The 27,525-nt window shown below is 38.8% G+C and overlaps 1 protein-coding gene across 2 annotated transcripts in view; it reads right to left on the reverse strand.

The window, feature by feature from the left end:
- The window catches only part of LOC126473279 (elongator complex protein 2), an 82,638-nt gene that overhangs the window by 32,105 nt on the left and 23,008 nt on the right, over positions 1–27,525 (reverse strand). For both annotated transcript variants that reach the window (XM_050100234.1, XM_050100233.1), the window contains exons 7-8: positions 14,275–14,467; positions 13,881–14,021 (exon numbers count right to left, since the gene is read on the reverse strand). In XM_050100234.1, coding sequence (XP_049956191.1) covers positions 13,881–14,021; positions 14,275–14,467 — 334 coding nt within the window. The remainder of the gene's footprint in view (positions 1–13,880; positions 14,022–14,274; positions 14,468–27,525) is intronic.

A 27,525-nucleotide genomic window follows, 5' to 3' on the forward strand; every position in this document is an offset into this window, starting at 1 on the left:
TTTTTTACAGAGATTTATACTACTCTCTCAACCTGGGCAGTTAAGGCAAAATACCAATTACAACAACTCGGGGAGAGGGGGAGGGGGAGGAGGACATGTGAGGATTTTTCAAGAATAACAAAGACATGGTCAGCATTATCCCCCAGAACCTTACCATAATGGCAAATGCTTTTGACAAGCCAATAAATACTCCTGTTGATTCCCCTTTTGTTTCCACCAGGTTTAGCAGACAGTGAATGCACTCATTAATGGTTGTTACTGTTGATCTCTCATTTCTTAATACAAATTGTTCATTACATAGGATTTTGTTTTTATTTACAAATTCCATAAGTTGGTCATACTTAACTTTTTTGGAAAGTTTTGAAATAGAAGAGGAAATCATGATTGCCCTGTAGCAATTTACGTTGTCTCTTACACCTTTTTTATATTACAGAATTACCTCAGACTTGTTCAATGCATCACGGAAAGTGCTTTCTTGAAGTGAGCAGTCACATAAGTGGTTGAGTAGTTCAACGATGTTTACAGCACTCTTCTTTATAACTGTTGCAGAGAAACCATCAACACCCCCAGAGCTGGAATTCCTTAGTCTCGTTATTGTTTTTCCTACTACATCTTGTGTAGCAGTATTGATTTACACTGACTTATATTTACTGGATTGAGTATTCTTGTGTGTGTGTGATTTTATCATATTATTTGCAGAACTTCTTCAAAAGGGCTGGCTAATTTTTTAGTTTCTTGTGATAGTGTTATATTTTTTGCATGATGCTCTGTTTTTACAAGTTTCTTTTTTTATAACACTCAACATGGCCTTCACAATATTTATTGTCTTACAGAGGGTATTTCAAAAATACTTTTACAAATTTTGGGGACAGGTTCCTTACAAAAAAATAACAAACAAAAATAAAAAATGAAAAAAGTCCAGTAAACATGGGCTCTAAAATGCATACCTCAAGAGGTATGAGAACGTGTTCATCTTCACTACTGTGAAACTTGAACAAGTACTCAAAGTTAGTAACATACGCAGTTTAGAGCCCATGTTCACTACACTTTTCTTCCCTCTGCAGAGTTTGTAAAAGTATTTTTCAAAAGCCTGTATATGGGTTTATCATTGTGCATTATTTTTGCTACTCTTAGTATTTCAGAATATTTTTATAATATAAAAGTCAGTCAAGTGACAAATTATTCAAGTCACACATTTTATGTACTAAGCTCTTCTTCTGGTATGAAACCCAAATTACCCTTGCAATCCAAATGTTTGTTCTACAACTGTCCCTTCTGGCTACAGTTTTCCAAGGAAATTCAATTTGAAAGTAATAGTTTAATCTATCAATGAAAATGTAAAATGTTTCATTTAGGTTACGAATTTTATAGACCTGTAACAATTTTTCTTTGTTTAGTACACTGCTGTAGTAGTTTATGTTATCCTGACTACGGCATCTACACAGTTCTTAATGACACGTTGTTCCCACCACTTCCTTTTACTTTCAAACTTTGTATTAGAGCTAGATGGGCAATGAAGTTTGCTCACAAAATTTTAATGTAGTGCTGTAGAAATTCTTCTTGAATACAAACTGACCTAAAGCTACTTCACATATTCTTTTACTCAGGTGGCTGTATTTATTTTAACATTTAAATTGCAGGAAGTAGTAAGGTTCAAAGGGGCCTCTCTATTTCTACAACTTGTAAAAAACTGAAGGTTGAAGTCTTCACTTATCATCAAATTACTTTCCAATTTATTTACTTTGTTCAGCAATGGTTCCAATTTATTTGAAAAAAGTTCAAAATTTTCAGATTGTGACTGGCAAATTGTAGCACTAAAAAAATTAAATTTTGTAGTTTTTATAGCTGCAGTCTCATATTCATTTTTGATACATGTTAAAGTCAGATATGGTAGTAAAATCAGTATTTTCGTTTATGTGAAACGTTACTGCACCCAGCTTGTGATTGTTTGTGCAATAGCAGGAAGACAAAATGAATTTAGTCTCTTTTTGTATGTTGAATAAATTCAGGGTCACAGCAGTGCTGAGAAATGCATATTACTGGGATAGCCTTTAGCTCTTCCGTTAGTAGTATGTTAATGTCATCTATCTTATTACGAAGCGATTGTACATAATGGAGACAATTTTTAGGTCGGATTCATTCTTGGCTTGGTATTTGTGTGTAATATCTATGGCATCACAGACCTTTAGTTTAAATTCAGATTGCCAGTCATGTTACTTTATGTTTCTACTTTCCTGTTTCAGTCTACATGCAGGTCCCATAGGCATAGGCCTATACTCTTGCTTTGTTTTGGCACTTTTGCTTTATTACAACCATTTATAATGGACAAAATCACAGCCCTTTTTACCCACCTATTTATATAGATGAGCTAGTCTCCTGGAACCCAGTACCAGTTGCAGGTTTCCTATCTCACAGCTTCCTCCAGGGGCAAAAGAAATTTGACTTTCAATATTTCCCGTAGTTACTGGTTACATTTAAAAACTTAAAATGCTGTCATAATCCACTCACTAAGAGGTATACCCCCACATTTAAAGCTTTACACAATAAAAGAATTATTATAGTTGGGAACTGTGTGTGTGTCTTCATGCAGTGTAACTGATCGATGTAGATAACATGACTATATTCATCCAATATTTGAGAATGAAGGTGCTTTGTGACTTCCAACAAATTTTAAGCATGATTTTAAACCTTTTGCAAACTTTTCTCACTTATGTAATTAACATCAAATGTTTTTAATGCATTACTCATTTGTAAAGTAATCAGATGTTTTAAGCTGTTTTATTTGTTGAATGAATAAAATCTTCTGCACTGGCTATTAAAATACTTTTAAATATGTCACTACTGCTTTCACATCAATAAAGATTCATTTTCAGGTGACCTGTAAATGAACTTAAAACAATACATAATTACAATGGCTTGAAAACAGATGTATGCTACCATAAAATGCCATATATCAATGAGAGGTGTGTAGTATCATGTTTTTTAAATAGTCATGGTGCAGCAAAGTAATTGCTTTGAGCCAAGTCCCATCATTCATCATCCCAAGATAGAAACAGATGGCATGTTTAAAGCTGTAGTCCATGAGAATCTCTTACCATGTCATTGATAGCACAGACGTGTGTTCAGCAACAGCGTAAGCTGTAAAGATGAGTTGGTATTATGAGCCATATGTGTGAGGTGGTACTAGCTTGAGTCTCATACCAAACTGGTGCTATCTATGACAAGAAAAGTGGGTGTTGTCTTCACAGTGTGTTTAGCTGTACTATTTTGTGTTATATAGTCAACAACAAATTTTTCTTTTTAGAAGACATTTGTAGTTGAAAATGATTAAAACTATAGAATACAAGAAAATATAATCCCAGAAAACTTAGGTAATAACATGAATTTTATTTTGTTCTATTTTTCGAACTAGCAAGCACATAATGCATCCATAGTACATAAGCACGTTTTTTAAAAATGTCAAATTAAATCAGTTCATAATAAAACCAAATTTAAATGTGTGTACCCAGCTTCGTTTATCAGAGCTCCATGGTCCCAGTCAGTTTAATCATGGACTATGGCCTTTAGCATGCTATCCGTTTATATCTTCATGATGAACAATCGGACGTGGCTCTAAGCAATCACTTGACTCACCATGACTGTTTAAAAATGTACGAGTACACACTTCTCATTGATATATGGCACTTAATGGTAGTACACATCTATTTTCAAGCCACTGCAATTCTGTATTTTTTTAATTTCTTGTACAGATCACTTGAAGATGCATCTCTATTGATATGAAACTGGAAGTGACTTATTTAAAAGTTAACAGCCAGTGCAGAAGATTCAACATGGGAGTTCTATTCTTTAAAGAATCAGAGATTTACTGGTCCATTACAACTGCCTTGCTATCATATCTGAAGGTTTGAAATTCAGCTTACCAGGTGTGTTGCTGTTTTATCCCTTTTGCTTCTTATGTGCTCAGATGTTGGTTTGTAATTGTCTTCCTGTATTTGGTTGGTTCTTTAACTTCTAGGCAGTATTTATTATTTGTCTGTTCATTTGTGTATGCTTTATTACCAGCATTGTACCCATTCTCTTTTTTTATATTTTTGACACCTATATTAAAAAGAGGAAAGATGACTTCATATGAACATCTTTCCTCAACCGTTTAAATGTACACTATGGACTGTATAAACATTTCTTACCAGTCACTCGATTTTGAAATTCACAGTCAGTCTCTTTCCACACGCATTTGTAGCAGTATTGATTTTTTTCTATGTAATGCAATTCACACACTTTATTTTTTCATTCACATCTTGGATGTTATGTTAAGAGGTACTGGATGAATTTCTACACTCATTTTGCAGGTTAATTTCACTATGTGTTTCAGAGAATCTGTTAAATCCCTTTAAAACTCTTTCAATGGCTTATCAGTGTCATTTCAGCCTCCAATTAATATTAATGTACCATTCTCTGATAAGTTCTCTGTTAATTTGTCCACATTTTTAACAACTTCTTTGATTGATGCAGCAGGTTTTATGATATTTTGCGCAATGAACTAATTAACAATCTAGTCCTTTAGTAATTTTCTACAATTTCTTCCTTGGCAACTGATTGTTATTGTTGTCAATGGACTACACTTCTTTACTCCAACATTCCGCAACAGATTTAGCTAAGGACATCACACAAATCATCTAGTACTTCAAATTGTGTGCTGCAACTTGCTTCCTAGTTTCCACACACTTATCACTAACGTCACAGCAGCATGCACAGTGTTAAATGAAATGGTATAATACAACAAAATGTACACTCCTTACTATGTTACACTTATCTTACAGCACAAAATGTACCAACATAAAATAATACATTAATATAAATACAATCTCTGTGTCAAACTACATTTTGCCACCTTGCTCTCTAAAGCAGAAATTTTTAGGGGGGCGGGGGAGGGGGGGGGGGAGGGGGGGGGGGGATGCTTAAACGGCAGCCCTCGTACATTCATCTCTTATATATAAAAGAAAAGGTCCTGAGTAACTGATTTGTCATTGCCTAGCCCAAACCGCTAATGACAGAAACTTGAAATCTGGAGAGGGTGTTGATTTTATATTGCCGACGTTGAATAAAAAGGCATTTTTCGAAATTCCACCCCTAAGGAGGTGAAAGGATTTTTGAACCTAAAACAATGAAAATTGGTATTTGGTTTCTTAGTCAGAAATAAGTACGTACCCATTTCAGATTTTTCGAAATTTAATGCCTACGAGGGTGAAAGTAGTAGTTGTCTTCTTTTTATAAAATAATCTTTATTAAAGAATTACCAAAGAATTTGAAAGCTACATCTATGAAAATCTATATTTGACTTTTCGGTTGCAAATAAAAAACACTAAGCATTTCAGTGTTCTTGGAAATTCAACTCTTAAGGGGGTGAAATAGGGGATGAAATGTTTTGCAAATATATTTCATTATGAAAGCATTTTTGAAGCTAAATCTATAAAAATTTGTAATTGGTTTCTTGGTTAAAAAAAAAATTACATGTTTCAGTGTTTTAGAAATTGAGCTCCTCAGGGGATGAAATAGGACCTGATGGACTCATTTACACATCACCCGCAGCCCAAACTGCTAAGGACAGAAACTTGAAATTTTGAGAGAGTGTTGGTCTGTTATTTTAGGCATCACTTAGTAAGGGTTCCTTCAAATTTTCATCCCTAAATGGGTGAAGTAGAGGATGAAAGGTTTTTTGAAAATAAGTCACCGTTAAGCCAGTTATGAAATACGACCATGAAAATTTGTATTTGGTTTTTTGGTCACAAGTTAAAAAAATGCATGCTTTGCCATTTTTAGAAATCCAATCACTGAAGGGATAAAATAGTGGGTGAAAGTATATTTTGAAAATAAATTATTTAACGTACTACCAAAGCATTTTTAAAGCTACATTCATAAAAACTGGTTTTTGACTTCTTGGTTGGAAATAAAAAGATATACGTTTCATTGTTTCTGGAAAATCAACCTGTAAGGGAGTAACATAGGGGATGACAGTTTTTACGGAAATATTTCATTATAAAACCATTTTTGAAACTAAAACTCTGAAAATTTGTATAAGGATTCCTGGTTAGAAATAAAAAATACAGTGATCAGCCAGAACATTTTGGCACCAGCTACCTAACAACTGGTATGTACACTTGTGGTATGGATATCAGCGGCAACTCATCGTGGCATGGAAGCAATGATGCCTGGGTTCACTGCTGGAGGGAACTGGCGCCACAACTACACACTTAAGTCCCTTAATTCCTATAAATTCTGGGGGGGGGGGGGGGGGGAGGAGGGGGCATGATGATTTGTAATCCCACATTCAATCACATCCCGTATGTGTTCAATTGGTTTCATACCTGGTGAGTATGGGGGGGGGGGGGGGGGGGCAGCACATCAATTGGAGCTCACCACTGTGGTTCTTGAACCACTCCGTTACACTCCTGGCCTCGGGATATGGCACATTATCTTGTTGAAAAATGCCACTGCTATCAGAAAACATGATTGTCCTGAAGGTGTGTACAATACTCCTTGACCATCATAGTGCCTTGCACGAGCTCCACTGGACCCATGGATGCCCATGTGAATGTCCCCCAGAGCTTCACAGAGCTGCTGCCAGCTTGTCTCCATCCCGCAGTACAGGTGTCAAGGAGCTGCCCCCCTGGAAGATGACAGATTTGCACCCTCCCATCGGCATGAAAAATATGGTATCCAAATGCGTCAGACCATGCAATGCTCTGCCACTGTGACAATGTCCAGTGCTGATGGTCACATGTTCATTTCAGTCGTAGGCTGGTGATGATGTGGTTTTAATATTGACACACGCATGGGTCATCGGCTTTTGAAGTCACTCTCAGCCAAGTTAGTACATGACGAAATCAGAGCCAGCTGTGTCCGTGTGAGATGAACCCCTACATCCCACCATGTCCATATGATGAGATTAGTCATCAATTGCCATTTCCATGATACCATTAGGGGACTGACGACCTCAGGTGTTAAGTCCCATAGTGCTTAGAGCCATTTGAACCATGATACCATTGCACTTCCTGCTCCACGTCTTGCATTTTACTGCAATATCATCCCTAGTTTTTTGCAGTATTGGAATAAAAGGCAGCTTCTGTAAGTTTTTGACGATTTGCTGCAGATATGTTAACAGCAATAATGTGCTCCCTAATATAACTTTTGACTTTTGTTCAAGTAATTTCAATAGCATTCATCTCGCAATTCCACGGCGACATGGAAAGTATGGTGTGGCCTATGCGCTTAGCCAGTTCATCAAATATGTAAGTCTTTTTCATTAGGTTTCTTTGCCTGCACAAGAGCATACAGCTCAGCCTTCATCATGCTGTTACTGCATTCTACCCTCCTATTTTGCAGCCATTCTATCATCAACTCTCTTGGGTAATATACAGATGGTACTTTGTCCACCTGCCTAAAATGGTAAGATGGGCTGCCCATGACAATGACAGAATAGGGCAGAAGATTTGGGTGCACCAGATCTGAAAACCATTCCTCAAAATTCACACATTTGAGTCTCCCATGATAGTCTCCTTAGATTAATTTCACCCTAAACTACAGCTTCACTCGCTCACAAACCAATTTTTCAATCGAACACTTGCCATTATCATTCTACTGGAGGCACTTCCGATGCCATTAACATCCACTACATCTTACGATTTCTGCCAATGCACGAGTTGAGGTTTCGACACACTGGGTACTATTTTCTTTTCCATGTAGAACTGTAGAACTCCTTGGTGGAATTTCTTATTAATAATTTACTGAAATTGTCAATTTCTTCTTCAATATTGCTGCATCTCTTCTCAAGCAAAATAAAATGAAAATAAAGTAATTCAAACCTATCTGCATTGTTGAATATAAACAACTATTCATTTGCACAATACAAATTAAAACTAAAACTGCCCTTTTCTTCCCAGAAGTTCCAGGTGATTCACCGGGATGAGAGCTAGCAAAATTCCTAATCCTGTCTAGACTCCGTAAAATCTAGCCAGTATAACTGCTCTGTGCTCCGCATCATTTTTATGAGCTCCATTTCATATTACAAATTTCCTTTCAAGGGCAATAGAAGTCACACTGGAACACCGTAACAGGTCTGGAGTGGTATCTTCACCCTTTTCAAAGTAACAAGAAGAATGACAAGCCACGTACAACACAAAGCAAATCAAAGTGGAGTAGAAAACACACAAGGCATTCATTAATGGCTGGCAGTGTCATAAACACAGTGGTGCAGCTCCAATCTCTACAGGTACCTTAAGCAATCATAGATCAAAACTCCCAACCCAAAACTGAGTAGTAGTAATAATAGTAGTAGTAGTAGTAGCAGTAGTAGTAGTAGTTTTGTTGTTGTTGTTGTTGTTGTTGTTGCTGATGGTGCAGCCATTAACAGCTAATTGTAAGTAATCAAAACTACATGGTTATTAATATAAATAATAAAATAAGAATCAGAATATATTAAGGGTGAAGATACTTAACTGTCAGGTAATTACAACTAATTTGGAAAGACATTATACCCTTCTTTTTACAGATTTAGTGATAAGATCACAAAGGCAGAATTGTTGACCACACTGGAGGGTGCGTCACTCGCTACACTATCTGGTGTCCTCTGCTCAGCATAAAAATCATGTCCCATCAAACTGTGACAAAATGTTAGGATGGTGTCACACTCCAATAGCTCTTCTGACACAGGGAAGCTGACTTGAATGCATTGTGTAAAAATGAGTCAAGCTACAACAGCATCACATTATCTGAGTGACTGGAGAGGTGTACCAGATCAGAGAGTGACTGATTTAAAGGTTTAAATGATCAATGGAAAATCTCATATAAAGATGTGAAACAAATACTAACAAAGAGATAGAGGGGCTGGCCAGTACTTACCTCAGCTCAGTGCAGCTGATAGATACACAAAAAACAGAACCGAAAATTTACGTTCCTAGCTTTCTGAACAAATGTTCCTTCATCAGGGAGGAGAGAGGGGAAAGAAAGGGAAGAAGGGAAAGTGGATTCCGTTACTCACAACCCAGGTTATGAAGCAACAGGGAAAGGAAAACAGGGAGGGTAGCAAGGATGGAGACATGGTTGTCAGAGGGAAGCCAAAGATATTCTACTGTAAGTACTGTGCCAGCTTCAAACCAAAGAGGATGCATACAGAAGTAAAGATGTATATAGTATAAAGATAAACACAACTATGTAGGATGAAAAGATGCGTGAATGGCTAAAGAGGAAAGGGAAAGAGGAGAAGACTGAAGAGTAAATGGGAGTGAGGTTGTTTAACGTAGGTTCAGTCCAGGAGGATAGCGGGATGAAAGGGTGTGTTGGAGTGCAAGTTCCCATTTCCGCAGTTCAGAGGGACTGGTGTTGGGTGGGAGAAGCCAAATGGCGCATACGGTGTAGCAGGTTCCTAGGTCCCTAGAATTATGCTGGAGGGCATGCTCCGCTACTGGGTATCGAACATCTCCTAGGCGGACAGTTCGTCTGTGTCCGTTCATGCGCTCAGCCAGTTTAGTTGTTGTCATGCCGATGTAAAAGGCTGTGCAGTGCAGGCATGTCAGCTGATAAATGACATGTGTAGTTTCACACGTGGCCCTGCCTTGAATTGTGTATCTTTTACCAGTAGCGGGGCTGGAGTAGGTGGTTGTGGGGGGATGCATGGGGCAGGTTTTGCAGCGGGGTCGGTTACAGGGGTAGGAACCGCTGGGTGGAGAAGGTAGTCTGGGAATATTGTAGGGTTTAACAAGGATGTTACGGAGGTTAGGGGGGCGACAAAAGGCAACTCTGGGTGGTGTGGGGAGAATTTTGTCAAGGGATGATCTCATTTCAGGGGTTGACTTGAGAAAGTCATATCCCTGGCGGAGTAATTTGTTGATGTATTCGAGGCCAGGATAATATTGGGTGACAAGGGGGATGCTTCTGTGTGGTCTGGGAGTAGGAACATTGTTGTTGGACGGGGAGGAATGTATTGCTCGGGAGATCTGTTTGTGGACAAGGTCTGCAGGATAGTTGCGGGAGAGGAAAGCACTGGTCAGGTTATTGATGTAATTGTTGAGGGATTCGTCACTGGAGCAGATACGTTTGCCACGAATACCTAGGCTGTAGGGAAGGGAGCATTTGATGTGGAATGGATGGCAGCTATCAAAGTGAAGGTACTGTTGTTTGTTTGTGGGTTTGATATGGACAGAGGTGTGGATGTGAGCTTCAACAAGATGAAGGTCAACATCCAGGAAGGTGGCTTGGGTTTTGGAGAAGGACCAGGTGAAATTCAGATTCGAAAAGGAGTTGAGGTTATGGAGGCAATTAAGGAGTGTTTCTTCACCATGAGTCCAGACCACAAAGATGTCATCTATAAACCTATACCAGGCCAGAGGAAGCAGCTGTTGGGTCTTCAGGAAAGCCTCCTCCATGTGGCCCATGAAGAGGTTGGCATAGGACGGAGCCATCCTGGCGCCCATGGCTGTTCCCCTGATTTGTTTATAAGTCTGGCCTTCAAAAGTGAAGTAATTATGGGTGAGGATGAAGTTGGTAAGTGTGATAAGGAACGAGGTTTTTGGGAGATCTTCGGGTGGGCGTTGGGAGAGGTAGTGCTCAAGGGCAGAGAGACCATGGGTATGTGCGATGTTTGTGTAAAGGGATGTAGCATCTATGGTGACAAGAAAGGTTTCAGGTGGGAGAGGAGTGGGAATGGATTTGAGGCATTCTAGGAAGTGGTTTGTGTCTTTGATGTAGGATGGGAGTCTGCGGGTGATAGGTTGGAGGTGTTGGTCTACCAGAGCTGAGATACGTTCTGTTGGGGCTTTGAAGCCTGCCACAATGTGACGGCCAGGATGGTTCTCTTTGTGGATTTTGGGTAATAGGTAGAAGGTAGGGGTACGTGGCTCAGGTGGAGTGAGTAAGCCTATGGAAGCCGTTGTGAGGGACCTTGGATTTTTAGGATTTTCTGCAGCTCAGTCTGGATGGACGGAATGGGATCCTGGGTAACAGCTTTGTAGGTTGAGGTGTCGGAGAGTTGATGTAGTCCTTCTGCCACATACTCCACACGCTCAAGTACCACAGTTGTGGACCTTTATCCGCTGGGAGGATGACAATAGAGCGGTCTGTTTTCAGCTCCCTAACGGCACGGGATTCAGCTGGGGTGATGTTGGGGGTTGTCGGGATGTTCTTCAAGAAGGACTGGGAGGCAACACTGGATGTGAGGAATTCCTGAAATGTCTGCAAGGGATGTTTTTGGGGGACGGGAGGAGGATCCCTTTGAGAAGGCGGTCGGAACTGTTATAGACAGGGTTCAACACTGGGTCTAGTATTTGGGGGCTGTGTTTGGGTGGTGAAGTGATATTTCCAGTTGAGGTTCCGGGTGAATGAGAGGAGATCTTTAACCAGGGCAGTGTGGTTGAATTTAGGCATGGGGCTGAAGGCTAAGCCTTTTGATAGAACAGATGTCTCTGGAGGAGAGAGGGATCTGGATGAGAGGTTTAGAACTAAATTGGGACTTGTGATATGTGGCATTTGACTGTGGTTATAGTTGAGATTTGGTCTGTGTGGGGTATGTGCTGGGATGGGGAGATTGAGTAGGGTGGCTAGGCTAGGTTTGTTGGCTATGAGGGGGGTTTGTTGAAGGTTCTATTGTGGTTGGTTTTTGTGAGGGGTAGGGAGAGGGACCCCACTTCTTAGGTGTTGCACTAGCACTGTGGACAGTTTTTTCAGGTGGTGTATGGCATGTAACTCAAGTTTGCAGCTGGCTTCTAGGATGATGTTCCTGAGTGTGTTCTCCAAGCAAGGGTTTGAGAGGTGGGGGACTTTGAAGAGAGATAGGAGCTGTTGGGATGGTGGTTACATTAAGTAGTGTAGAGATTCAGGACAAGTTGGGTAAGGGCTAAGGATTGAAGGTTCTGGAAGTCGAGGAGAGACTGGTGGAAGGAGGAATTGCACCCAGAGATGGGAACTTTTAAGGTAAGTCCTTTAGGGGTAATTCCAAAGGTTAAGCAGGACCGGAGGAAAAGTATGTGGGATTGCAGTTTGGCTACGGTGAATGCATGTTTCCGGAATGAATGTAAATAATGTGGTATAGGATTAGGGTACATAGTGGGTAACTGGTGGGTAGGGAAATTAAATAACTAAAGTTAAAATAGTAATCATAAGAAGGAATAAAACACGGAGGGAAGGACCTAGGAACCTGCTACACCGTATGTGCCATTTGGCTTCTCCCAACCAACACCAGTCCCTCTGAACTGCTGAGATGGGAACTTGCACTCCAACACATCCTTTCATCCCGCCATCCCCCTGGACTGAACCTACGTTAAACAACCTCACTCCCATTTACTCTTCAGTCTTCTCCTCTTTCCCTTTCCTCTTTAGCCATTCACACATCTTTTCATCCCACATAGTTGTGTTTATCTTTATACTATACACCTCTTTACTTCTGTATGCATCCTCTTTGGTTTGAAGCTGGCACAGTACTTACAGTAGAATATCTTTGGCTTCCCTCTGACAATCATGCCTCCATCCTTGCTACCCTCCCTGTTTTCCTTTCCCTGTTGCTTCATAACCTGGGTTGTGAGTAACTGAATCCACTTTCCCTTCTTCCCTTTCTTTCCCCTCTCTCCTCCCTGATGAAGGAACATTTGTTCAGAAAGCTAGGAACGTAAATTTTCGGTTCTTTTTGTTGTGTATCTATCGGCTGTACTGAGCTGAGGTAAGTACTGGCCAGCCCCTCTATCTCTTTGTTGATTTAAAGGTTTCATTTATAGTCACATCTTTTCAAAGTGAGACCCAACACATGAATTTAAAGACCCCTTTTATTGTGTGGGCATTAAGAACTCATTATAAGCCCACAAATTGTGTTGAGAATTTTGATACTCAATGAAGCAGGAATCCAACTTCATTCACAGTGCAGACAGTGAACCAGAACACACGAGTAGACAGCACACTGCATAGGTTTGGCTGATAAAGCAGACATTGGATGCTAGAGAATGTACACATTTATAATTAATTACCACATGAGGAATCATATGTAGTTGAGAAAATGTTACAAATGTCACATGCCATTATTAACGCCCTCCCTCCTTCCTTCCTCCCTTTTCCCCTCTCCACCTAACATAAAGGCTTGAGAAAGCAACAAATAAACAGCCAACATTATTACATTCAATATGCTGTTATTTGTTTCTTACAGGTATGGTCTCATCTTGTCATGAACGAATTACTCTTAATGCATTATGAGCAAAGAAGGTGAGTAAATAATGAGTCAGTGCACAATGTGACAAGATGCCAGTTGACAACAGCCAAAACCAGTGCAGAAGCTCTGCTCACTCACTGTTATTGCACCCGCTCGTGTGCAAAGTGCCAATGTGACTTATATGAAGGGGGTAACAGTGGGAGCCAGTCCCCGCCATCCAATGCATGGATCTCAGACCGACGGAAGGTGCTTAAGAATTCAGGTCATAGTTGATGCCCATTATAACCTCTGACAGGAGAAAGGGAGGACAGAACTAGAAAGCCCAGATACTCAACCAAAAGAGCAATATACTGCTAACTGTGACCTCCACTACCCAGTGTGGTGGAAGCTGAACAGAATGTGGGTGAGGAGTACCATGCTGCAAGAACAGCGAATAGAAATGGACATTCTCCAAGACTGGTGAAATGCAAGATCCAGAGTATATGTTGAAATACAATCTGCTGGACAACCCCAGCAACCAAGAGGATTCATCTACTGTTAATGACAAGGCCAAATCAGGAGCAACTTGTTTGGGCAGAGACAGAAAATAAATAAATATCAGCAAGTAAGAACGACTTGTTGCAGCAGTATCACAGCTGCTTCCCATGAATGAGAAATCAAGATAAGCTTACAATACAAAAACCAGACAAAATACCTGTTAATTTTACAGGAATAAAATAAGATGATTCAGGAAATTCATCTTTCACATGCCTCTCTTCCAACTGCACTTGTTGTCCCTCATAAACTGCTTTATTTGATAATCCCAGTGTTGGCACTGCAGCTCCCTGGGGAATTTCTGAAACAGAAGTCGTTGCCATAAATTTACCTATCATGAAGTTAAAGCAACCAGTAATTGTTTTCCATTGGCAGTTTTTATGTGCACACACCAGTAATTGTTCTTAAGTGGCAGTTACTGTGGATGCATTAATGGTGTCCACAACTTAAATATTAAAAAAAAATCATAAACAAATATCAAACACAAATTGTAACATTTATCTTTTAGGTAATACAATACTCATGTTATAGACTGGAAAATTAAGTTTATGTACCTTCTGCAAATTCTGTGCTATCTTCTCGCACATTACATATGGACTGAAAATTAGTTACAAAATTACTGGGGGCCTTAAACGTTCTTACAACCTTCTCCTCTGATCCAGATGCAAAGCAATACCTTGAAAGAATTGCAAGACATGACATATCATAGCCATGTACTTGTGGTCTTGCGAGTTCATGCCAGGTTATCTGTAAACCAGAAACAAATCATATATTAGAAAAATAACTATCTCAGTATGCTTTAACACACAATTTTTCAGTGTGGAAAACCACAGCTTAATCTATGCACGCTTAAAAATTCTTCCCAAAAAAAAATTGTGGCAAAATCATCTAGGCTACAAAACTGTGGAGTCAGCCTGTAGCTGTTGATCCTCATTTATTGTGAAATCAAGGTACAACTGGTTTCGGGATAATTAATCACATCTTCAGGTTAAATCTGCAACAACATATATTTGAATTAGAAATGTTAAGTGAAAAGATAAATAGAGCCTACTATGAAGGAGATTGAAAAGTAGTCACTTGCCTGGATTACATTAAGACCTTAAACCAATACAATCTCCCAGTGTTCTCTATGGCATATAGCCTGGTATCATCAAATGCAATGAATGTTGGAAGATCCATCAATAATCTGAGATAATTATGGGTCATCACTGAGGGACATTCTAATTTGGGCCTGAAAAATAGAGTGTGTAAGTGGTCTAGGGTCAGTGCTAAGGGGTAGCATCTTTGATTAGTAATTGAAACATCCTCGGTCCCAGGTTCGAATCCTGCCACCACTTAAATTTTGGATAATAATTAGCATTGGCAGCCAAACGCTCCTGGTATAAGAAGTTATCCTCATTCTGCCAATGACCTTTTCAAAGAGAGGGGAGGAGTGGACAGAGGTTCATGGCACTCTGTTGCCCTTGGGATGGGGAAACTGCTCCTAAAGGCTGAAGAATCAGTACTTATCAACAGCATGAGGATGCAAAAGGCTATGTAAACCACTGCATTAAATACACATAATGTGTACCCACAGGACATGTGGCCTGAGTTGGGTTGGGTTGGGTTATTTTGGGGAAGAGACCAAACAGCAAGATCATCGGTCTCATCGGATTAGGGAAGGATGGGGGAAGGAAGTCGGCCATACCCTTTCAAAGGAACCATCCTGGCATTTGCGTGGAGTGATTTAGGGAAATCACAGAAAACCTAAATCAGGATGGCCGGACGCAGAATTGAACTGTCGTCCTCCTGAATGCGAGTCCAGTGTGCTAACCAATGGGCCACCTCGCTCAGTACAAGCGGCCTGTAATTGAAAAAGTGTCATGATGATCTTTCCGCGGGCAAAAGATTCCAGAACAGCCCGCCATTTGGATCTGCTAAAGGGGAGGTGACCATGAGAAACAGACTGAATAACCAACAAAAGGACAGTGTTGTATGGGTCGGGCTGTGGATTGTCAGAAGCCTGAATGTGGTAAAGAAGCTATAAAATACGGAAAGCGAAATCCAAAGGCTCAATCTAGATATAGTGATGGTCAGTGAAGTGAAATGGAAAGAAGACTAACATTTCTGGTCGATGAGTATAGGGTAACATCAACAGCAGCAGAAAATGGTGTAACGGGAGAAGGATTTATTATGAATAGGAAGGTAGGGCAGAGAGTGTGTTACTGTGAACAACACAGTGAAAGGGTTGTTCTCACAAGAATCGACACCAAACCAACACCAGCAACAATAGTTCATGTATACATGCCAAAGTCACAAGCTGAAGATAGCAAGCTAGAGAAAACTTATGAGGATATTGAAAGGATAATGCAGTTCATAAAGAGACATGAAAATCTTATAGTCAAGGGGGACTGGAATGCATTTGTAGGGGAAGGAATAGAAGAAAATGAGAGAGGAGAAAGACTAATTAAGTCCTGCAATAAATTTCAGTTAGGAACAGTAAATACTCTATTCAAGATTCCCAAGCAGAGGAAGTATATTTCTAAAAGAATGAGAGATACAGGAAGATTTCAGTTAGATTACACCATGGTCAGATAGAGATTCCAAAATCAGATACTAGACTGTAAGGTGTACCCACAAGCAGATACAGACACAGATGCAATGTAGTAGTGATGAAGAACGGGCTGAAGTTTAAGAGATTAGTCAGGAAGAATCAATACGTAAAGAAGTGAGATACAGAAGTACTAAGGAATGACTAGATATGGTTGAAGTTCTCTAACATTATAGGTACTGCAATAAGGAATAGCTCAGTAGGCAGTACAATTGAAGAGGAATGGACATTTCTAAAAAGGGTAATCACAGAAGTTGGAAAAGAGAAACACAGGTACAAAGAAGGTAACTATGAAGAAACCATGAGTAACAGAAGAAATACTTCAGTGGATCAGCGAAAGAAGGAAGTACAAAAATGTTCACAGAAATTCAGGAATATAGAAAAACAAGTCACTGAGGAATGAAACAAAAAGAAAATGCAAGATAACTACATGAAAAATATGAAAAAATCGAAAAAGAAATGATTGTCAGAAGGACTGACGTAGCAGATGAGAAAGTCAACACAACCTTTGGTGAAATTTAAAGCAAAGGTGCCAACTTTAAGAATGCAATGGGAATCCCACTGTTAAATGCAGAGGGGAGAGAGTATAGGTGGAAAGAGTACATGGAGGGCCTTTACAAGGAGGAAAGTTTGTCTGATGTGACAGAAGAAAAAACAGGAGTCAATTCAGAAGAGACACAAAATCAAGTATTAGAATCAGAACTTAGAAGAGCTCTGGAAGACTTTAAGATCAAATAAGCCAGAAGAGAAAGATTACATTCCATCATAAGTTCCAAAACATTGGGATGAAGTGGCAACAATATGACTATTCACATTTGTGTATAAAACATGTGAGTCTGGCGATACACCATAAACTTTCAGAAACATACTATCCACACAATTCCAAAGACAACAAGAGCTGAAAAGTGTGAGAACTAACACACTATCACATTAACAGCTCATGCATCCAAGTTAATGACAAGAATAGTATACAGAAGAAAGGAAAAGAAAACCAAATATGTGACGGATGAAATCCGTTTGGCTTTAGGAAAGGTAAAAGCACCCGAGAGGCTTTCTAGCATTGCAGTTGATAAAGAAAAATCAAGACACATTCATAGGATCTGTCAACCTTTGACTATGGGAAAACTGAAACACAAGAGAATCGAAGCACTAGAGATGTGGTGCTACAAACAAATGTTGAAAATTAGGTGGAGGTGGACTGATAAGGTAAGGAATGAGATGGTTCTGCACAGAATGGGAGAGGAAAGGAATATGGGGAAAACACTGACAAGGAGGATAGTACTTGGAGGAACAGCTATCTCATATGCAATGATGAAATGATAACACTGTGTGCAGCCGCAGCTGCTAATTTAAGTCATAGCGGAAATTAACACAAGCAGTGGGCTGTACTTGTCACGCGACTGTATGTCGATAGGGGTTGTGTGGGTTGTATAAGACCAAAGTATCTTCTTTTTTGAAGATTGGGAGTCATTTTACAAATGAATTGGCCAATCGAAGATTGGCAGTTATAGTACAACAACAGGTGTTGCTTTTCGTTGGTAAAATTGCTAACACTTTTAACACAGTGGAAAAATTCTGTGTAGTGTGCTTTCTTTTTTTGTACAAATACTACTAATTAAGAATTAAATTTGATAAAAATAAGACTGATTAAAATGGGCTTTCAGTTCCAGGAACAACTAGGTTAAATTAGGTTAATGATTACAAATGTGAGATAAATTAGGGAAATAGATAAAACTGACAAGGGCTATGTAAAAATTTATACTAAAACTAGGTAAATGAAAACCAAAACACAAAATACAATGGAAGTTACATACTGAAACTTTCTCTGGATCTGAGACACAGAGCCACTCTCTCGAATTTAGATTTTTTATGGCCTCCTCTATGAGTATCCCATTTGCAATAACAACGGCAGTATCTTATATTCGCTGCATTTTGACTTTTTGTTCACACTCACCTAGTTTTATCATACATTGTATCTAGCACGATTCCATTTTCAACGTCAGCTATTTTCATAATTTACTACACAATCATATTCGTTAATCTAATTTAACCTAGTTGTTCCTGGGACAGAAATCCCAATTTCAGTAACTCACAATTTAATTAGTTTTAATTTTTAATTAGTAGAATTTGTACAAAAAACTAAAAAAAGTAAGCACAATATACAGAGTTTTTCCACTGTGTTAAAAGCTTTAGCAATGTTACCAATGACAAGCAACAAACGCATGTTATTGTAGACTTTATCTTCAACTGACAATTTCATCTGTGAAACAATTCCCAATCTTTAAAAAATAAGGTACTATGTTCTTACACAACAATCATGCCCTCTACCAGCACCCAATAGCACTCTGACGGTAGGTGCAGCTCACAGCTTGTGTCAGTTTCTGCTATGACTTAACTGCATCTTCACACAATGTTACCGTTTCTTCATTGCAGTCCAGATAGCTATTTTTTCTAAGTACTAATAGGAGTCCAACACTGGTAAGTTGCTACTGTACTATATTTACCGGATTCTGATGCCATACTTTTGTGTTGTTCTGCTTATTCATGTTATTTTTCCAATTCCAAATTAGAATGCTCCCCAATGATGACCCATAATTATCTAAGATTACTGTTGGATCTTTCAACATCTACTGCATTTGATGGTGTCAAGATATGTGCCTTATTGAATATTGGGACAACACTTTGGTTTAATGCCTTAATGTAATCCAGCAAAGTGACCACTTTTATATCTTCTTCATAGTTCGCACCATTAGTTTTTTCACTTAAAAGCCTCTAATCCATATATATGTTGTTGTAGATTAAACTTAAAGATGCAATTCACTATCACAAAACTGGCTGTGCCTTGATTTCACATTAAACAAGGATTAGCAGCTGCAGGTGGACTCTACAATTTTTAGAAGATTTTATTACAATTTTTTTTTTTTAATTTTCAAATGAGTATACTTTATTATGCTTACTTGACATAACCTTTGGTACTTAAGTCTAATGCCTCTATGGTTACAATCAATGTTCACACACACAGAATCCATGTTTTACGCAACTTATGCATGTTGTGTAACACTGTTGGAGTGGGAAGGCATGAACAGAATTTCACCTAAGCACACCTGATTAGAATTATTTGTTTAGCTTTTACCTTCAAATGCCACATTTGTAATGTGGTCTCCTTTCAATTTTCTCATTTTACCCAAGTTATGTCTGAACTTATGTAGCATTTCATTTCCTCTCTTTCTGTCCATATTTCTTCATCTGTTCACTGTGTTTCTTCCTCCATATTCAGACCATCCTCTAGCTTGTCAAGAAGACTTCTCAGCAAATTTTTGACTGTTAGTTATGGTACTAAATTTTGTTTTACCTCAAAATAATTCTTCACATATTCTAATCTCCTGTAGGTATTTTTTTTGTTTCAGTTCCTCATCGATTGAGCAACGTTGAGAATTTTCTTTGTGAGCTTGCCTTCCTTCATTTCATGTAAGTGAGCATAAAATTTTAACCAGAAGTTTTTGTCTTGTTTTCTGGAGTTTTTGATTTGAGATCTTCCACCAGTTACCATAGACCCACATGCGTTAAATTCTTCTGACTTAACACCTGTAGTACAGGATGGTGATAGTTAAACTTTCAAACCATTGTAGAAATAAAACCACTGGTCATAATGATGTCAAATTGCAATGGAATATTATCAGAGAAGGGGGGAAAATGTATGGCAGAAGAAAAATAAATAGTTACAAAATGTAGCAATAGATGGCACTGTAAGCATCATAATTTAATAGTGGTCGACTACAAATGACAAATGAATCATACAACAATGCCTAAGGTGTAAGTTTGACATTAAACAAACCGTACTACTCAGCGTGCATGGGTGTACAGGTGTCATACTGTTAGTTACATAAGCCAATCCACCACGGCAAGGTCATATCACATCAAATGGGGAAAAACAGCTTTCAATTGCCCTGAGGCCAAAAACAGCATAAAAAGCATCAATCAAAATCAAATCAGATTATTAATTTCCATGTGACTAGCGCAAAACATGTTCAACATGCAGTCCACCATTTTCTGCGGCAAGTTGAAATAGAGTTTTACCCTACTACCCACATCGAACTGCCAGTATCACCTAATTGTTACAGATCAAAATTGTGGAAGATATTTTCTGGTAGATAGCAGTGCAGGTCTGTCATACCAGTTTCAAATGGCAAGGAAGTTAAGACTCCAACTTCAATCTTATGCTGCAAATCGATCAGAGATAAAAATTACAGTTCAAAGCTGTTAACCATTGATTTAGGGCTCAAATGCTATTTTGAACTGCCATTCATTGTAGAAGACATGTCAAAAGGCATATTGGGGCTAATTCCCTTTATCATTATGGTTTACTCATTGATCTCAAAAACAAAAAGTTGATATACATCACCAAATTAAACATTTCAGCAGAGGTAAATGATGCAGATAGTGGAGGTTTGCTGTGAGAGATTAATAAAGCTGTGTATGAACTTATTTTATTAATTAAATAACTGGCTTTCTTTACAATGGCTGACTTTTCACAAGCAACAAAAAAATTCAAAAAATACTTCCTCTGCAAAGAAGACAAACACAAACAGCTGCACTCACATAAATAAACTCTACGCACTAGTGGTCAGAATGTGAGCATCAACAAGAACAAGAACTGCAAACACACACAACTGCAATTATGCAAAACCTTTCCAACACTCCCACTGTTTAAGTGATTGCATTTACCAATTAACAACATTGAGCTTTGAGTGCAAATATACAATTTTTTCTTTGGTTAATGCTTTTGTCAACATATCAGCAAGTTGTTCTTTGGTACACACGTAAAAAACTGTTATCTCTTTACACTGCACTTTACCACGTAAGAAATGAAAGTGTACATCTACATGTTTGGTGCGTTTGTGATATTCATGATTTTTCAATAACTTGATTGCACTCTGGTGGTCGATTTGTAAAGTAGTTGGTTCTTGAAACTTGATTCCCAGACCACCTAGTAATTTTCTCAGCCAAATTGCATCCTTAGCAGCAGCTACATATTCAGATTCAGTTTTACTTGCAGCAACAACCTTTTGCCCCTGAGAAGTACAGGTTACAGGACCACCAGCCAAAAGAAATACAAATCCTGTTGTTGACTTCCACGATGTAAGATCACCTGCATATTCAGCACCAGAAAAACCAACCAGTTGCATTTTTCTCCCGCTGTTTGAGTACTCCATACCGTAATCTGGTGTTTCAAGTAAGTACCTGTAAATTCTTTTCACTGCTTGCCAATGCGCATTAGTATGGCTGTTCAAAAATCTGCTCACACTGTTCACTGCAAATAAAATATCTGGTTGAGAGATAGCTGACAAAAACATAAGAGATCCAACCGCTTCATGATATGGTATTTTTTTCATCACTGAACTCTTCATCGTTAGGTAACAGACTCACATGAGGATCAGCAGGGACACTTAAACCTTTTCTTCAGACATTCCAAATTTCTCAATTACTCTTCTCGTATACTGGTGTTTCCCAAACAATCTCGCTCAATTTCCACTTCCAATGACCTACACCGACAGTGATTTGAAAGATATCTTTTAGTGATGTACCAACTTTATGAATTTCTTCAACTGACTTTGATGCAATAAGACCATAATCTACAAATAATTCTAACAAGGTAACATCACCACTGATTACACCACTGAATAAACATGGATCAGCATCAGTTACTTGACAACTACAACATGAAAGAAAGTCTATAAATTTATTGCTCCAACACCGAGGAGCTGGCTTAAGTCCATACAGTGATTTCTGAAGCAAACTACAGGTTTCTCTGTTTTAGCCACCACTCCCTCAGGTATGTCCATGTAAACTACTTCTTCAAGCCTTCCATACAGAAACACTGAGCAAAGTGAAAACTGCCAAGAAAACTGAGTGAATCATGTCGTATCACTGGTGAAAAAATCTCATTGTAGTTAACACCATACTTCTGTTTGAAACTTCTTGTGCACAGCCGTGCTTTGTACCAAGTTATCTTACCATCTGTGTCAAATAAAACCTGAACATCCTTTTTGAGTCAATAACTCTCTGACTATTAGTTCTAGGAAGTATCTTTCAGGTTTTGTTGTCTTCATGAGCTTCCACTTCCTCTGCAATCGCTTTTTTCCAGTGTTTTGAGTCAGGACCAGAAATTGCTTCTTTGAATCTGTAAGGATTATTATACTGAGCAAAATCAGCTTCATATCTTGCTGGCTTGCGGATGATAGAACGATCTCACAGGTGCATCGACTGCCCTTTGGTAGGTTGCTCTTCAGTTTCCAGTTTAGCCTTACTTACATCATTTCCTGAAATTTCCATCTCTTCCTGTGCTTGCACTGGTTCACCAGTAACTTCCTTGTGCCAATCCACGATATCTTGTTCTTCATCAGTTTTGAAATTTAAGTATGTGTCAACTTCTTGTTGTGCAGACACTGAGCTGCTGCTAACCTCATTGAATGTGACATTCCTCAATACAAATACTTTGTGACTAGTGGGATCATAAAGTCGATAATTTGTTGATTCTCCTTGATAACCAAAAAGTACACCTTTTCTGGATCTAGCATCAAACTTGCTGTGAAATTGTTTTGGTACATGAGCAAAGGCATCTGACCCAACCCCTCGAAGATGTCCAACATATGGTTTTCGTACATTCCACAACTCATATGGAGTTTGCTCCAAATTGTGTTTTGTTGCAACTCTATTTAATATGTATACATCAGTGTTAACAGCCTCTGCCCATAAAAACTTCTAGTTTTTGGCTTCCAATATAGCGCACGTACTTTCGACATTGTGCAACTGTCCCTCTCAGAATGACCGTTCTGTTCTGGCGTGTATGGAGCAGTTGTTTCTACCTGAATTCCGTGATTCCTCAGAGACTGTTTCATACCATAATTAATGTATTCAGTGCCACTGTCCATATATAATGTGTCAACATTCTGACCAAACATGCTCGACATAAAGATTACTAAATTCACAAAACCGATCAATAACATCGGATTTGTGTCTTAAAAAATAAACAACTCTGTATCATCATCTTTGAACCAACAATTGATTCAATTGACATTGGCCTACACACGTCTGAATGAATAAATTCCCACGGTTTTGTTGAACATTTGTCTCTTTGTTGCTGAACTTCAGTCAATGTGCCTTGCCTAGCTGGCATGATTCACACAAAAATCATGCTGATATCTGTTGAATTGTTTGTGTGCTGACATGTCCTAACCGTTCATGCCACTGTTTCAGATCAGTCACTGCAACATTAACTTCACTCCCTAGTGTGGATTCTGTCATGAAACACATCCTATAAATATTGTTCTCTTCCTTCACACCTTCAGCTACAGTCTTTCCGTCACGTATTGTTGTTCTTTGAAAGCTGCAATGATTTTCTTTTCGACATGCATACTCCGACACTAAACAAGTTCTTTTTGATACCTAGTACATACAAAACATTTTCGAGATGTTCCTCACCCATTTGGCGCTAACTTCTTTGCTGACAAAAATAGTACCAACACGAGCAACTTGGCATTCTTTATCATTACCCAGTAACGAATGCTCCCCAGAAACTGGACAGAACTTTGAAAACCATTCCCGACGAAAATTCATGTGACACAATGCACCACTGTTCAACAGCCACACATCTTACTGATCACATTCAAACCACTTAGCGTACGTCTTTCTAGACTTTCTGACAACTCAACACATTATCTGCTGACACAATAAATGCACACCCGGATTTATTTTCACCACTCTTACGTTTCCCTGTGTCTCACTTTTTCTACTGGCACTCGCGAGCTATATGACCATGCTTCTTGCAGTAAAAACACTCGACATCTGATCTCGTTTTTCGTTCTTGTGAACTTTTGGTTTTATCAGGATATCTTTCTTTTTCCTTTTGTCTGTAGATGGACATCACTGAAAATGCACCAATTTCTTCGTCACTCATATATAACTGGGATTCTTCTTCAATAAGATGTTCCGTCAAGGTTTCCAAGTTTTGTTGTCGAGCTGGCACACTGTCCCAAGCTGTTTTAAATGCGTTGTATTTTGATGGTAAAGATGCAATGAGTTCTGCCATTACAGCTACATCTGAAACCTTTTCTCCAACATTTCCAAGTTGTAATGCTAGATTTTCAACTTTAGCTACATGTGCAACTACACAATCATTTGCATTCATCCAACATTCATGAAAACAGTGAGTTATTGTTAGTTTGCTGGCTTCTAACCATTGCTCATGTATTGATCTCAACTTGATCCATATATCGTGGGCTGTCTCACAAACCAACAGGCTTTGCAGTTGTGTATTGTCTATTGACGTGGAAATCAGAAACATACCTTTTGCACTTCCTTTTGTCCATGCTTTCAAGCCGGCATTGCCGTTTTCATTAGGTTGACCTCGAGTACGAATTACAACAACAAAAATTCCATAAGCCTTTAAAATTGCAGTTATCTGGAATTTCCATGTCTGACAATTCTTCACGTCCAGATCTGAGATGTATTTTGAAGATATTTCTTCAGCCATTGCAGATTTCTTCTCTCTTCTTTTCGTCCAAACACGTCAGAGTTGGGATACTAAAAGTTTTTCCTCACGCAAACTGAGCAATGACTGGGCACATAACCTGATGTGCATAGTGGAGGTTTGCTAAGAGAGATTAATAATGCTGTGTATGAACTTATTTTATTAATTATAATAACTGGCTTTCTTTACAATGGCTGACTTTTCACATGCAACAAAAAAATTCAGAGAATACTACTACTGTAAAGAAGACTAACATAAACAGCTGCACTCACAAAATAAACTCTATGCACTAGCAGTCAGAATGTGAGCATCAACAAGAACAAGAACTACAAACACACACAAATACAATTATGCAAAACCTTTCCAACAGTTAATCATTCTTTCTCTCTTGAAGAATTGAATTCGGCCCTGAATAAATGTAAATTGGGAAAAGCAGCAGGACTGGATGACATTAGAGCTGAACAAATCAAGAATTTTGGTCCTGCTACAATGTTTTGGTTACTGGAGTTTATGAACAACTGTATTCGAGAATTGAAGATTCCTAAAGTATGGCGAAAAGCAAGAGTAATTTCCATACTGAAAACAGGAAAGGATAGGAAAGATCCCAAAAATTATAAACCTATCTCCTTACTCTGCCACCTCTACAAAATACTGGAGAGACTCATTCTTCAGAGAATGATTAGAAAGGTGGAGCCTCTTCTAATACCACAGCAAGCAGGTTTCAGAGAAGGGAAAAGTTGCATGTCTCAAATATTAAACTGAACACAACTATCGAAGAGAGATATGAGAAACAGCTCATTAGAGGTGCTGTCTTTATCGATCTATCTGCGGCATATGATACGATGAACCATTGGCTCCTTCTGAATAAAGTTTATGATATAACTAAAGACTTCACACTAATGTGCTATATTAGAAACCTTCTCCAGAACTGCAGATTTTTTGTCGAATTTCAGGGTAAGAAAAGTAAATGGAGAACTCAGAAAAATGGGCTACCACAAGGCATTGCGGCTTGCACCGCTATTATTCAACATCTGTAGTGATGATCAACCTATCCCTGAAGGAACTCCAAGCTTTATTTATGCTGATGACTGTGCTATCACTATTCAGGCTGACTGTTTTGACACTGTAAAAGACACACTATCAAAATCTTTGGAAGAATTCAATGTTTACTATCATGGGAATTACTTGAAACCTAATCCTGCCAAGACTCAGACCTGCGCTGTCCACCTGGAGAATCAACAGGCAAATAGATCCTAAAATATATCCTGGGGCAGCATCATACTCAAACATAACCCTACTCCCAAATATCTTGGAGTAACTCTGGATCATGCTCCAACATATAAAAAGCATTGCCTAAACACCAAACAGAAAGTGGCAGACAGAAATAAAGTGCGAAAATTGACAGGTACATCATGGGGTGCTAATCCATGCACTGTGCGCTCAAGCGTGCTTGCTCTATGTTATTCCACTGCTGAATATGCATGTTCGGTATGGTACAAGTCCAGTCATGCCAGGAACATAGATGTTGCTCTAAATGAGTCTTGCTGGATTATCACGCGTTGCTTAAGACTTACTTCCGTGGACAAACTCCATTGCCTCGCTGGCATAGCTCCTCCTGAAATCAGACGTGAGGTAGCTGCGAGATATGAGAAAAGTAAGGCCACAACAAGGAAGCCCATCCACTATATGGTTGTCAGCCCGCACATCGTAGGCTGAAATCAAGAAAGAGCTTCTTGACAACTACTGAGGCTCTCACCAAGAATCCACATGTGGCAAGGATCTTGCGATGGCGGGAGAAATGTCAGTATGTGGGAGAATGGATGGCTCCAAAGGAAGAACTTCCCCCTGGACATTCGGAGAAGTGGTTAATATGGAGGTCTCTCAATAGATTACAATCAAACACAATGAGATGCCAGACCAATCTGCAGACTAGTGGTTTCTCTATGGCCTCAGTTCTTTGCCAGTGTGGCACTGAACAAACTAACGGCCATTTCCTTCATTATTCCTCATCACCAGCCACCTGCACCATGCAAGACCTTATGAGAGCTACACCAAATGCACGTGAAGTGTCCAATTTTTGGTCTTCTTTTGTGTAAAATTATGTCAACACTTATATATACGTATATTTTATATTTCTGTACTTTTGACATGATGAATAAATCATTGTGAATGCTAAAGGCACATTAGGCTCACTCTATGCAACATGCCAGTTTTCCAAACATTCGGAGAAATTTTTTGAGCTGAGAAAACCATCCACAGTACCAAAGGTGTTGAAGCAGTAAGTGCATCATTACATCACTATGTCTAGTGGTCCATCAGTGTACTTGTTGATTTGACCCACATAAATTGCAATTTGCTAAAAATGAAGTTCAGTTTCTGTTAAATATACATAGGTTCATCACAATCACAATGGGGTAGTCCACTACAACTTGTGTGAAGCCAAACGGTCAATGGCGAGTTTTTGGAGATTATCACCATCTGAATGACAGGACTCTCCCAGGCTGGTATCCAATTCCAAGAGTTGATGAAGTAAATTTTATGCTTCAAAGTGAAAAGATATTCTCAAAGACTGGGCTACTGAAAGAATATTACCAAATTTCATTAGCCAAAAAAGATAAACCAAAATCAGCTATTATTACATCTTTTGGTCTTTATGGATTTAATTACACGCTCTTTGGACTTCAT

Source organism: Schistocerca serialis, chromosome 4, assembly GCF_023864345.2.
Source record: "Schistocerca serialis cubense isolate TAMUIC-IGC-003099 chromosome 4, iqSchSeri2.2, whole genome shotgun sequence".
NCBI classification, from domain to species: Eukaryota; Metazoa; Arthropoda; class Insecta; order Orthoptera; family Acrididae; genus Schistocerca; species Schistocerca serialis.